The sequence below is a fragment of the Bos indicus genome, chromosome 19, assembly GCF_029378745.1.
Source record: "Bos indicus isolate NIAB-ARS_2022 breed Sahiwal x Tharparkar chromosome 19, NIAB-ARS_B.indTharparkar_mat_pri_1.0, whole genome shotgun sequence".
NCBI lineage: Eukaryota > Metazoa > Chordata > Mammalia > Artiodactyla > Bovidae > Bos > Bos indicus.
In genome coordinates this window covers 34,692,771-34,703,888 of record NC_091778.1, presented here as the reverse complement: position 1 = coordinate 34,703,888, position 11,118 = coordinate 34,692,771, and the positions used below count along the sequence as shown (strand labels likewise).

The 11,118-nt window shown below is 50.5% G+C and overlaps 2 protein-coding genes across 8 annotated transcripts in view; one reads left to right on the top strand and one right to left on the bottom strand.

The window, feature by feature from the left end:
* Positions 1 to 53: 53 nt before the first annotated feature.
* On the bottom strand, positions 54 to 9,688 carry ZSWIM7 (zinc finger SWIM-type containing 7). Its single transcript, XM_019980622.2, has 5 exons — positions 9,544 to 9,688; positions 7,583 to 7,604; positions 6,584 to 6,686; positions 2,464 to 2,568; positions 54 to 1,211 (listed from the first exon to the last, which is right to left on the bottom strand). The coding sequence occupies exons 1-5, from the start codon at positions 9,632 to 9,634 to the stop codon at positions 1,095 to 1,097; spliced, it is 438 nt and encodes a 145-aa protein (XP_019836181.2). The 5' UTR covers positions 9,635 to 9,688; the 3' UTR covers positions 54 to 1,094.
* Positions 8,292 to 11,118, top strand: part of TTC19 (tetratricopeptide repeat domain 19) — a 30,631-nt gene continuing 27,804 nt past the window's right edge. For 2 of the 7 annotated variants that reach the window (XM_019980614.2, XM_019980613.2), the window contains exons 1-2: positions 8,304 to 9,400; positions 10,042 to 10,154. In XM_019980614.2, the coding sequence (XP_019836173.2) occupies positions 9,202 to 9,400; positions 10,042 to 10,154 (312 nt within the window). In that variant the 5' untranslated portion in view covers positions 8,304 to 9,201. Of the gene's footprint in view, positions 9,401 to 9,757; positions 9,963 to 10,041; positions 10,231 to 11,118 lie in introns of those variants that run through there. The other 5 variants (XM_070774377.1, XM_019980615.2, XM_070774375.1 and 2 more) reach the window with 5 other exon arrangements.

Below are 11,118 nucleotides of genomic sequence, written 5' to 3'. Positions count from 1 at the left end.
GAGCTCACCTACCTTCTGTTCCGTATCCTAAAATAAGTTCACACCCAGGCCCATTTCCTGAGTAGAGCCTTGACAGGTTTTATTTGCCGCACCACGGCCTAGGAGACGGCTGTGCCAACCACAGAAGCTTGCGCCGTTGTGACCTTCCACACATTCATTCCTTAGCACCTCCTGTTTCAGGGGTACGGGTTGGGAGTACCTAGGCTGCAAGACCATTTACTTCGCCTGTCTGGTGGCTAGCTCAGCTCCTCCTGCAGTAACCCTGCAAGGACGTGAAGCCCCAGAGAGACGGGGAAAGCCTGTCCTAGGACCCTGTTCAGCTGTGGATGATTGTCCCTGAGGGAGGTGCCTGTCCTGTCTCAGCTCCGTCTTGTGTTCATTTCCTTCCATCACAGCTCCTTTGCTCTCTCTTGGGGTCCAAACGAGTCCCATTCCTCCCCCGCCTCACAGCCTCTGGAGATCTGCCTTTTCTCACTCAGCCTGGAACACCCGGCAACATCTCTGGCTGCTACGAGTCTCAGAAATGCTCCCCCCGACCTGCCCTTCCTTGTTCTAGGTGCTGCCTTTCCAACAGCACAGCCTATTTAAGCAACTGTTTTGGCCTCAACACTGCAAATGTCTGGAGCCTGCTGAAACCAGCACCCCAACGTCTCTTTGTATCTGCTGCTGTTGTAGCCACATCCCTGCTCTGACCTTTTGCTGCAGAAAGACCTTCTGGGCCCAAGAAAAAGGACTAACGCTTGCGCGTCTACACCATCATACTGTCCCCTCTCCCATTCTAGCCTCTTAAGAAGGACTAGGACTTTGGTTGGTTGAAAATCTCACTCACTGTGGATGCGACTTGATGTTAGGCTTTGGAGGCTAAGATGCTTGATTACATCTGGAAATTTTTTACTCATGGGGCCTGGAGACTGGATTTTTCGCGAGGGATTCACACTGTATACATGTCCTGGCTCTCAAGTCCAGGGCGGAAGGGGACACTAACGTGAAGTCTGGTCCATGTCTCCTCCACGTGAACCACGCGTGACAGGGCACGTGTGTCTCTGGACGGGACTTTACTTTGAAAGATGGTCAGTGATGCTCCGTCTGCACTTTTATGCTTCCTGTGTCTTCTCCACTGACAGTATGTCAGTCAGTTGCTTGTCAGAGACACTCAGCTGCTGACAGGTCCTTGTGATCTGACTCAGGTAAACTGCCAAGAGGTGCTTGCACTGGAACACACAATACACAAGCCAGTTAGAAACAAGGAGGGCCAGGCTTCACAGAGCAGGAAAGGAGCGGGGCACACACATCAGGGGCCCGCAACCCACTGCCTAGAACCACAGACCAAGGTTAGATAGGACAAGGAGGTTTTATCAATACTTGGCCTGCTGTTTGGGGCAACAGTGTAGATCCAGCAGGAACAGGTGAAACCAAGTGAAAACCAAGACAGGCTCTTTATGTCAGTCCTAAATTATACTACTTTCTTCCTTGCCCTCAGAAAGCTGTTAACAGCAGTGGCTAAGGTTCTTCAAGGTACAGTGTTGCTAAGAGCATCTCAAAGATTATCTCATTTATATCTGACAGCCCCGTGGGGAACAGGGCTTATCTTCATTTTACACATGTGCACCGAGTCTACATAGGGGGGCTAGTCCTTAACCACTGGACGGCCAGAGCAGGGATGGCGGGACCCTCACTGTCTCTCCTGTCCCTCTCCGAGGCATGATCTGTGCTGGACCTGACACCAAGGGGCACACACCACTCTAACCCTGGACCTCACACTGCGGGGCACACCACTTGGGTTGCTGAGGACCTGGCTCCAACCCTGTCATTTTTCAGGTGAGATCACTGAGTTGAGGCTCCCTGTCAATGGGAAAACCCGCTTGCCACCCACTTCCTGCCAGGTGTGACAACTGTGTAAAGATGGGGCGGATGCTGTAATTTTCTTCCTTGGCAAGACTGGAAAGATCGCTCCCCGCCCTCAGGTGGGGTAATGGTTCTCCTGTGGACTCAGGATGGATGTGAGGAGGTCTCGTTCCTGGGCTCTTGTGAGATCGGCCGAGGCACCAACATGTTTTGCTGCCCCCGGTGAAAGTCAAGCAAGGCTGAGCACCACGCTGTCCGCGGGCAGTGGGAGAAGCGCCTCGTGGCTGGAGGTGGGGGCACACACAGTTGCCAGTGTCCAGTTTGGCTCATGTTTTTACTGGGCCCGATAACTGCCCAGGTGCCAACTCTGGGGATTACCTGCTGCCTTCCTGAAGCTTCATCTCTGACCTTTTAAATTAAAATGGGAAACTGGCATAGTTCTAAAAATGCCCCTGCGTTTTGGGAGGGTAAAGCCAGAATAGCTGACTGACTGAAGTCAAGGACAATGAACTACCGTCTGTTTCCACACAGAGTAAACCCCATGTAGGGTGCAGAGTGAGGCTCCCAGCGCCCCCTGCCCTGCCCCCTCAGCCATGGCTGAGGCCCACCCATCCTCACCAGGAGGCTGTCCCCCTTCCGCAGCACGGAGAAGGCGAATGCAGGGCACGAGCAGTAGTGGCAGGAAGCCAGACATGTGTACGTTCTCCCAGAGCTTCCAAGCACCTGGAAAAGGGAGGACAGGTGGAGTCAGGCCTGGAAAGGTGGGCGGGAAACCGCTATTCCCCTTGAGTGCACCTGTGTGAAGGTGCAGGGCTGTTCTCCGAGGGCCTGCCTGCCCACGGGACCCTCCTGCTGCCTCACTGCCCTGCCCTGACACCTCCACACGCAAAACAGAAGCGTCTCAGGTGGGCTGAGCCCTCCACACGAACTGCTGTTTCTCCGCCTGGGGATTCAGAGGGTTGACTAGAGAGACAAGAAGGCTCCCCGCGCCATGCTTGTTGTTTCTCAGCCTTTGTAGTCGTTTCCCAGCATGTGTGTGAATGTCTAAAGCCTCCACCACACTCCTAGCAGGAGTCTGAGGACAGGAAAGGCCCAGTGGGGAGTGGGAGGAACACGTGGAACAGAGACTCCTGTAACGGGGTGACTCAGCTGCCGTGGGGAGTGGCAAGCCCAGGTCTGCCCGCTCACCTAGCAGGACGGAATGAGGGCATGGACTTGGGAGGGCCGGCAGGAGGCCACGTTCAGAGCCAACGGCCTTGCTGTCAGTCAGGGCACACGGGGGACCCTGTGTTTGGAGGGTGGCTGGACAGACCTGGAGAAATGGCTTGTCTCCGTCCTCACCCGCAGGTGCCAGAGACAGGAAGAGGAGTGCTTTGTTCCTACTGTCCCAGTGGAGTAAAGTTACTATCCCAGGGACCTAGAGACCCCCTGCAGTGGGTCAGTGACAGGGAACTGCCCGTGGGGGACGTGCCCCAGGGCCTCACGTTTGTTTCAGGCTCTGAGATGACAATCTACATGGAGAAAAGGAACTTCAGTGCTCCTAGAATTGTTTCCTGTTTTCCTCACACAGGTAAGACTTCCACTGAAAAATAGCAGTGTTGAGTCAGGTGTTGTCTCTCTAGCATTTCGCCTGGTGCAGGCATGTCGCTATGGGTCTTTTTTGCCAAGTCAGGAGGACTCCTTGGGGGCTGCAGGATGACCAGAAGTGGCCAGTGACTGGGTAACAGGACACCTACTGAACCCATTACACATTTCAGCCCCATTACAAACCGGACATTAAGAAAGTCACACCACACGTTTCCAGTCCTGAGACGCTGATGTGTTGTAACTGGTGAGCGCTGGGGGTGCGAGAAGGAACTGCCCTTTGCCGAGGAGAGAGCGTGAGAGCAGACTGGATCCCACTCAGTCCCGCAAGAAAACCCACCAACGTCTGGCAGGGACACCAACAATTCTTGGGTCTCTAAACCATTACCAATGGTTTCTTCTTCTCTCTAGATTTATGGTTAATTAGGCATAAGCCTCTGGGATTCCACACAGACTACTTCCTCCTTATGCTGGGTCCCCAGCCAATTACTCTCTGCCTGAGGCCAAGTAAGTGCCTGGCCACTCAAGGGTGGGGAGAAATTCTGCAGAAGTTCCCTGGCTGGGACTCAGGACATGCAGCTGCCCAGGGCGGTGAATACGGTAAAGAGAGTCACTTCTCAGTTGCCTTCTCTATCTAGCAGTGGACGACTAATGAACCTGATAATCAGGCAGAGATCTGAGTCAGATCTGTTTGGAGCTGGAAACTGACCTCAGGGACTGTCTAATTCACCCTTTGTGGAAAAAACCACCTCTTCTTACAGGAAGTGCTCCAAGCTCGCTCACTCGGAGCCAGGAGTGTCAGTCCCAGAGGGGAGCCTTTACAAAAGTAATGTAGGCAGGATGATACTCAGACCCAGGCTGGACTTGCCCACACCTCCTTGGGAGGAGTCTGCTGCGGCTGCAGTGAGGCTCTAAGGAGACTGGCCCACTGGACGGTCATCCACCCACAAGCAGTTTACTTTATGGCTGTTCCAAGCCCTCAGCATCCACCACAGTGATGAACTGTACACGATTCACCGTTCCCTGAGTTCAGTGCCTCTCGGAAAGAGGCTGATATATCCCTGCCCTGTTACATATAGGCTGACTATGTGACCTGCTTTAGCCGGTAAAGTGTGACTGGCCAGGCAGAAACGTTCAACAACATGGATACCTACGATATCCTGACTTCTCTCTGCTATGAGATCCACAGTGTCCCAGACACAGGCTGCTCCATCGCCTGGGATCCTGGGCCACGAGGTTCTGGATCAAAGCTGCAACTGACTCTTGATGGAGATGGACAGGGAGTGAGACATAAATCTGTAGCTTTTAAATTTAGGGGTCATTGTTACAAATGTAACTTGGCCCCTTCTGACTGATCCAAATGTAACTTGGCATCCCCCTTCCTAGGAGGACTGAAGTTTATCAAAAAGTGACTCAGGTGACAACATGAGTGTGACTTCAGGGTAATTACCACCACACCCGGAGGAGGTGAGAATGTTAGATGGTCAACCTATGGAACGATAACAAGGCAACATGGGACTCAACCTTTATCATCTCACAGAACCTCTGAATTAAGCCGAATTCTTTCCGTATTACTATATACAGTGAAACCACTGCAGTTAATTGGAGGATGTCTGTAAGGTTTCTAAAAACTCATTTAATTCAAAGTCCAACACAATTCTAAGAACTTTGCATTTTTATGATAAATAAAGCAACATGACATAAGGCAGAATGTGAATGATGAAAACTAAAACAAGTCACGGTGATCGTGGGAGGAATAATAAGTCAACAATAACTGAAATATTTCCAACACAGTCTTTGAGATTTTAACAGCAAGATCATGCTTGTGTGGGTCAAGTGTTCTGCTGATGTTGGAACTGAGACAAGAGAATCTGAAACTAAAAGACATGGGAAAACTCAGAAGCCCTTTTTGACAAGGGTATGTTAGCTACATAAAACCCAAAAATAAATACACTAGGAAAGAAAATGGAAATCCTTCCTCAGGTACAAACAACATCACTTAAGAGTTCTGATTCTTAATCTATGATGTTCACCAACAGAAAATTCTAATAAGCAGCCTCTTCTGAGTAAATACAATGCAGAAGTTCTAACTGTAGCACTCGGCACTCATCACCCCAGCTTACTTCAGGCAGAAACGCAGAAAGCAGGACGTGCCAGCTGGCTGCACCATCCTATGCATGGAAAAGTGAGTTCATGGGCCAAGCCATCCATGTGCCTGAGAGGCTTTGCTCAGTCACTTGCTAAAAATGAATCAACACAGTCTCAACTCTGAGACAGTCATCATAAGTAAACCAGAACCCAAATGCTCAAAAGTTCCACCTTTCCTGGTCTTCAACAATGACTGGATATCATACAAGAGCTGATGGCCTCTGCTTCTACCCCTTCCACACACAAAATTTTGGAGACCACTGCCAACATTTTTATTTCATTCACAAGATCCCCTTCTCTGAATCCCAGCTGGCTTACCACATCTAACGTGGCTAAACTTGGGGTTTGGGGGGTGGAGGGTCTGGCCCGCTGTTGACATAGAGACAGGCAGGACCGTCTGCCAGCTATACAACCCTGCTGCCGTAGGGGGCTGTTAATTTTCTGCATCTCAGTTTTCAGCAAAATAAATATCTTTCCGGGCTTTTGGTGAGAATTAGCAATACATGAAAGTAATTCAGAGTCTGACAGGAGTCTGATTTGTACTTTACAAACCTGCCTACCTTAAGGTCCGCTTGAACTAAGGTCCAAGTAAACTGCCCACATTGAGCACAGTGTGGCCTTCGTGAATGCTTCCAACAACAGTTCTGACAGATCGTTTCTGTTAGATGAACCTTGACATGTGAAAGGACCTTAAAATGCATTTTGGCTTTTGCTTGTAAGCAAGAGACAAGGAACAGGGTGATCCATGTAGTGTCAAATGACAGAAAGGGAAAGTTGGCTGTGACTATCAGACCTGAGCAAAGAGCCTCTCTGGATCATTGCTGGTTCCACATGCTGCTCCCAGGTGGGGTTAACCGGCCACATCTTTCTGATTCTAACTATTCACACTCTCATTTCACTAAGTTGGGTCAAGTCCTTTCAACTGTCCACCAGCTTTCATACAGATTCATGAAAACGTTTGTCCTAAGGGGATCTGGTTGAGATTACTCCACCTCCGGGTTTCTACCTGGTAAACACGCCTCCCGCTGGGCGAGGATATTAAGGTGACAGACCGGCGGTCAACTAGGTCCAAGGCCTGGACGGCTGATGAGCCGAAGACAAATTTCAGCCTGGGAAGGAGAGGAGCCTCAGGTTAGATGGACTGAAAGCCACCGCTCTGACTCGACCCGAAGGATTACCATCAGCAGCTTCTGAGAATTTATTTTAATTCGGAAAAAAACGTAATACAGCAAAATCCCACATAATCAACCACCCAGAATAAATGTTAACATGTTGTTTATAAAGAAGCCTCTTTATATGTCAGAGGTCTTCCTGTTCTTCCTCAATTTCTTCATCCCCAAGGCAACCATATGCATTTCATATTAATGTTTTTATATTTTACTATACATAGTACATACGTGTATGTGCATACACACACACACATACATATATACATATGGTGATGTTTTCTAAGTTTAAAATATGAACAGTATATTCTGGGCTTTTTGGGCAACTTTTTTTCCCATTCAGTGTGCTTCTGAGAATGATGCACATATATACGTGTGTGTGTGCTCACGTACATATATGTATATACACAAATATATATTTTAAAATTTAATTTTTGGATAATATTCTAGTGTATGTACCTAGTACATCTTCTTTCTTAAATACTCTTAGCCTCTCACTCAGGAAACAGGCTCCCCCAAGCACTGCATGTGTAAGAGTTGTTGTTCAAGGGCCAAATGTCCTTCTCTTTCCATGTGTTACTAGTGTAAGAGCTACACCTTTTAGAACGATGTCAAAATACAGTGGCACTTAGCACAATAAGGGAGTGCCTTGTACTGTCAAGTACGGTGCTGGTTATTCACTTGAGACAGATTTTTAACAATCACATCAATAAACTATTGTTCCTAGCTTAGTAAGAATATTTTCTAAAAAAAAAGAGTTGATGTTGAAAGAACTGGCCTTTAAAAACACACATTAGTAGTTTATAAAGAATCCCAAATACAAAAGGATATATACTTACGATAACAGATGCTCATCGGGAACTGTAAAACAGGAATGGAAAGTAAGTGAATTGTGTTAAACCAGTGACCAGAGACAAAAACATTTTTCAAAGGCTCTTATAGCCAAAAAGACTTATGTGTATGATGGTGAACTGAACCTACTCATCAAATTTTACTCCTCAATATTCCACTAAACAATAATAAAAGAATTTTCTAAAATGCATAAACTCTCAAGGATGAGGACAGGGAGAAACACAGCTAAGACATGTTTGAAAATTATTTACAAGACCTGAGAAAACTGAAACTTAAGCTAGTAATAGGTGAGCCAAGCAACATCCTGATTTACACTTCAGACTCTAGTACCCTCACTCCCTAAAAAAACAAAAAAAACCCTCCTCCAGAAATTGGTGGCACCAGATGGCTCTGGAGTGGGAATGAAGCAGGAGGGCTAAAATAAGACTCTGTGAAAGTAAGTTTAAGAAGTTGGAAGGTAGTAGAATAATACTTTAAGATGTCTGAGGAAATATTTCCAACATATAATTCAGTAACACCTAGCCAAACTATTAAGTCTCAGGACAGGAGAATATGTGCTCTATAAAATAAGACAGTAAACTGAGAAAAAGAAAATTGTACGGTATACTAAACATTAAGGCCCAAAGTAGGTTAAGGGAATTCCCCAGATAGTAATGGTGGGGGGAGATCTCAGGAGAGCACCCTGGAAGCTCTAGGAGAGGAAAATGAAATGGACAAAACACCTCAGCATCTTGAGTAGAGGATTTAGAACACTGGTAAGAGTTTGAAGTTGAATTATGGATGTGTGTGACTAACACTTAGCCGTGTTTGACTCTTTGTGACCCCTATGGACTGTAGCCTGCCAGGCTCCTGTCCATGGAATTCTCCAGGCAGGACTACTGGAGTGGGTTGCCATTTCCTTCTCTAGGGGATCTTCCTGACCCAGGGATCAAACCTGGGTCTCCTGCATTGCTGACAGATTCTTTACCATCTGAGCTATAAAGAAGTTATTGAACTAGGAATAAACATATAGAAAAGTAAACAACCAAACAAATGCAATCATGACAGTTTTGAGAGGAAGCAAAAAGTTACAGTAAAGGAGAAGTAGTCATCACTTCCTACATGGCTCAGCTGTGACTAGATTTTTACATCATCATACAAGTGTAAACTCAGAATACTGATCTAAAGCAAATTATCGTCGGAGGAGGGGGCTCAGGAAGAGTGTATGACTGTCTAAGAACAAACATTTTTAAATAGCAGAAAATGGCTCTGAAAAACGTGAATAGGTGATAGTGGTCTCTATGAGCCCCAAGCCTCAGGGGCGCCCCCTTCAAGACTCTCACACTGTCCTCTTCACACACAGCCCTTTCTGGCAACCACTGTTTGAGCTGTCAACAGACTGGCTTTCCCCCCAAGCTTTTTGGGATTAGAGGATGTTCGGATACCTGGCTCGTCTCATCTTTTAAGCACATGTACTGCTTTAGATTTAACTGAAATGAGAAAAGTTGGCTTCCTGCTCTCAATTCTTAAAAAACAGTAAGTCAAGGTAAATCCTTTTCAAAGTGCGGTCCTTTGCAAACAAACGCCGCCCAAGTGAACCAGCAGGGGCAGTCCTGAGGCCTAACCGATGTATTCGATGGTCATTCAGATGCCGGTGGCGCAGCTCAACGAGGACGCGCTCTGGGCCCGTGCGTTTGCGGCCAGGGAATGCGGGAGCCTGGTCACAGAGCATCCTCTGCTGGTCAGAGGAATAAAGGCACAGCCACAGCGTCCGGACCCCTCAAGTCCTGCGTCTGCGGCCCTGAAACAGTCACTCGTGCACAGAGGTAAGGAGTGGAACCGTTTGGAACAAACACAGACGGCGGGAAGGAAGGGCTACAAGCGAGTAGAGAGGGTGGAGACCTCCCCAGTGGGCCCGGACCCCCAAACCCCGTCCCGCCGGCGCTGCCTCCCGCGCCCCCGCCCGTACTCGGCGCGCCGTCCCGCACAGCCGCCGCCATCTCGCTCAGCAGCTCCTCCACCACGGCTGGTAGCGTGAGAGGACCAGTAGGAGCCGCCATGGCAGGTCCCCCGTTCTCCGGGGCGGGGGAGGAGGGCGAGGTGACGTAGACTTGCGTCCCGGCGCATGCGGGCGGCCCGGCCAATCGGCGGGCGTTCGGCGCCAGGGGCGGGACTTCCGGAGCCCGTGGCCGCAGTGCGCAGAGGACGCGCGGGCGGCCATGTACCGGCTTCTGGCTGTGGGTCTGGCCCGAGGTCTGTTGCGGGTGGCGGGACGGCGGGGCCGCTGCCACCCCGTGTGCCTGTTGCCCGGGCCGCCGGGAGCCCGGGCGCCGCCGTGCCGAGGGGCGCCGCGCGGCCGAGGCTCGGGCCTGGTGCCGCTGCTGGCAGGTGAGGGGTGCGGGGCCGGCGGGCCGGGGGTGCCGGGCGGGCCGGCTGAGCGTGGTGACCTCAGTGCCCTTTCCTGCAGCGCTCGCCTGGTCCTCGAGGCCCGCGGCGGCGGAGCAGGAGCGGCGGGGCGCGGGCGGGGCTGCGGCCGGGGACGCCGAGGCCGAGATCATCCAGCTGCTGAAGCGAGCCAAGGTGAGGGGCCGCAGCGCGCCCCCCGGCTATGGGGACCCCGGTGGACGGAGTCCTGGGGTCAGCGCGTCGGGCGCAGGTAGAGGCGGCGCTGCGGGCTGCGAGGTTGCTAGCGCGGGGAGAAGTGCGCACAGGCTGAGGGGAGCGGGGCGGGCCTCCTCTTCCTGAACGTTTTCTCCTTTTCCCGGGGTACCGGGCCTCCTCCTTTGGGCTGACCACCGCCTCATGCCCGACGCGTCCACCCGAGTGCCCACACACGGCGGGTGCGGCCCGCGTGCCAACTCTGTTTGAGGCTTCAGCTGTCCCAAACGAACCTGTGGTCTTAGGCATCTCTCCGACCCCTTCCCTCAGTACCTCTTTTCTGTAGTCTGCCCCGTTTTCCTGCCTGGACGCTCCATAGTCATTCTGAGAACTTGTGGTACCTAACTACCACCTCCCATATACCGAGAATCCAGCAACGAATTTTTGGATTTTGCCACCAAATCCAAAATGCTTCTCAAACCTGTCGCCTCTTCTGTGTCTCCTGAGTCACCCTGGCCACGCTGCTACAGCCTGCAGTCTTGTCTGCCCTGTTGCCCCCTGCCATCCAGGTTTGACAGCAGCTGGAGCGATCATTTAAATGTAAATCAGCTGGTGTCATCCCGTGCCTACAAGCCTTGATTGACCCGTCACAGCGTTTGTGGTAGAACCCAGACTCCTTGCCCTGGCTGGTGAGACCTGTGATCCTACCCCCATTGCCTCCCTACTTGGCAGTAACAGTCACCATCCTCAGTTCACATCTGTTCACTTTCATTGTTTGAGTGGTTCTTGAAGATCCGTCATCTTCAGCCTGTAGCACCTTCGGTCATTCCCTGCTCTCTGGGTCAGTTTTTCCCCACAGTTCCTTACTTAGTTGGCTGTTTCTCTTCCTTTTTACCTCTGTTTAACTGTCTTGACTCCCATTTGAAGGAAACCCCTTGTTCCTTTC

Coding starts and splice junctions, on each gene's coding strand:
- ZSWIM7 (XM_019980622.2), bottom strand. CDS start 9,634: ATGGCGGCTCCTACTGGTCCTCTCACGCTACCAGCCGTGGTGGAGGAG. Junction 6,687..7,582: donor CCCGATGAGCATCTGTTATC/GTAAGTATATAT, acceptor TCTCCTTCCCAG/GCTGAAATTTGTCTTCGGCT. Junction 1,212..2,463: donor GGAAGGGGGACAGCCTCCTG/GTGAGGATGGGT, acceptor TGTGTGTTCCAG/TGCAAGCACCTCTTGGCAGT.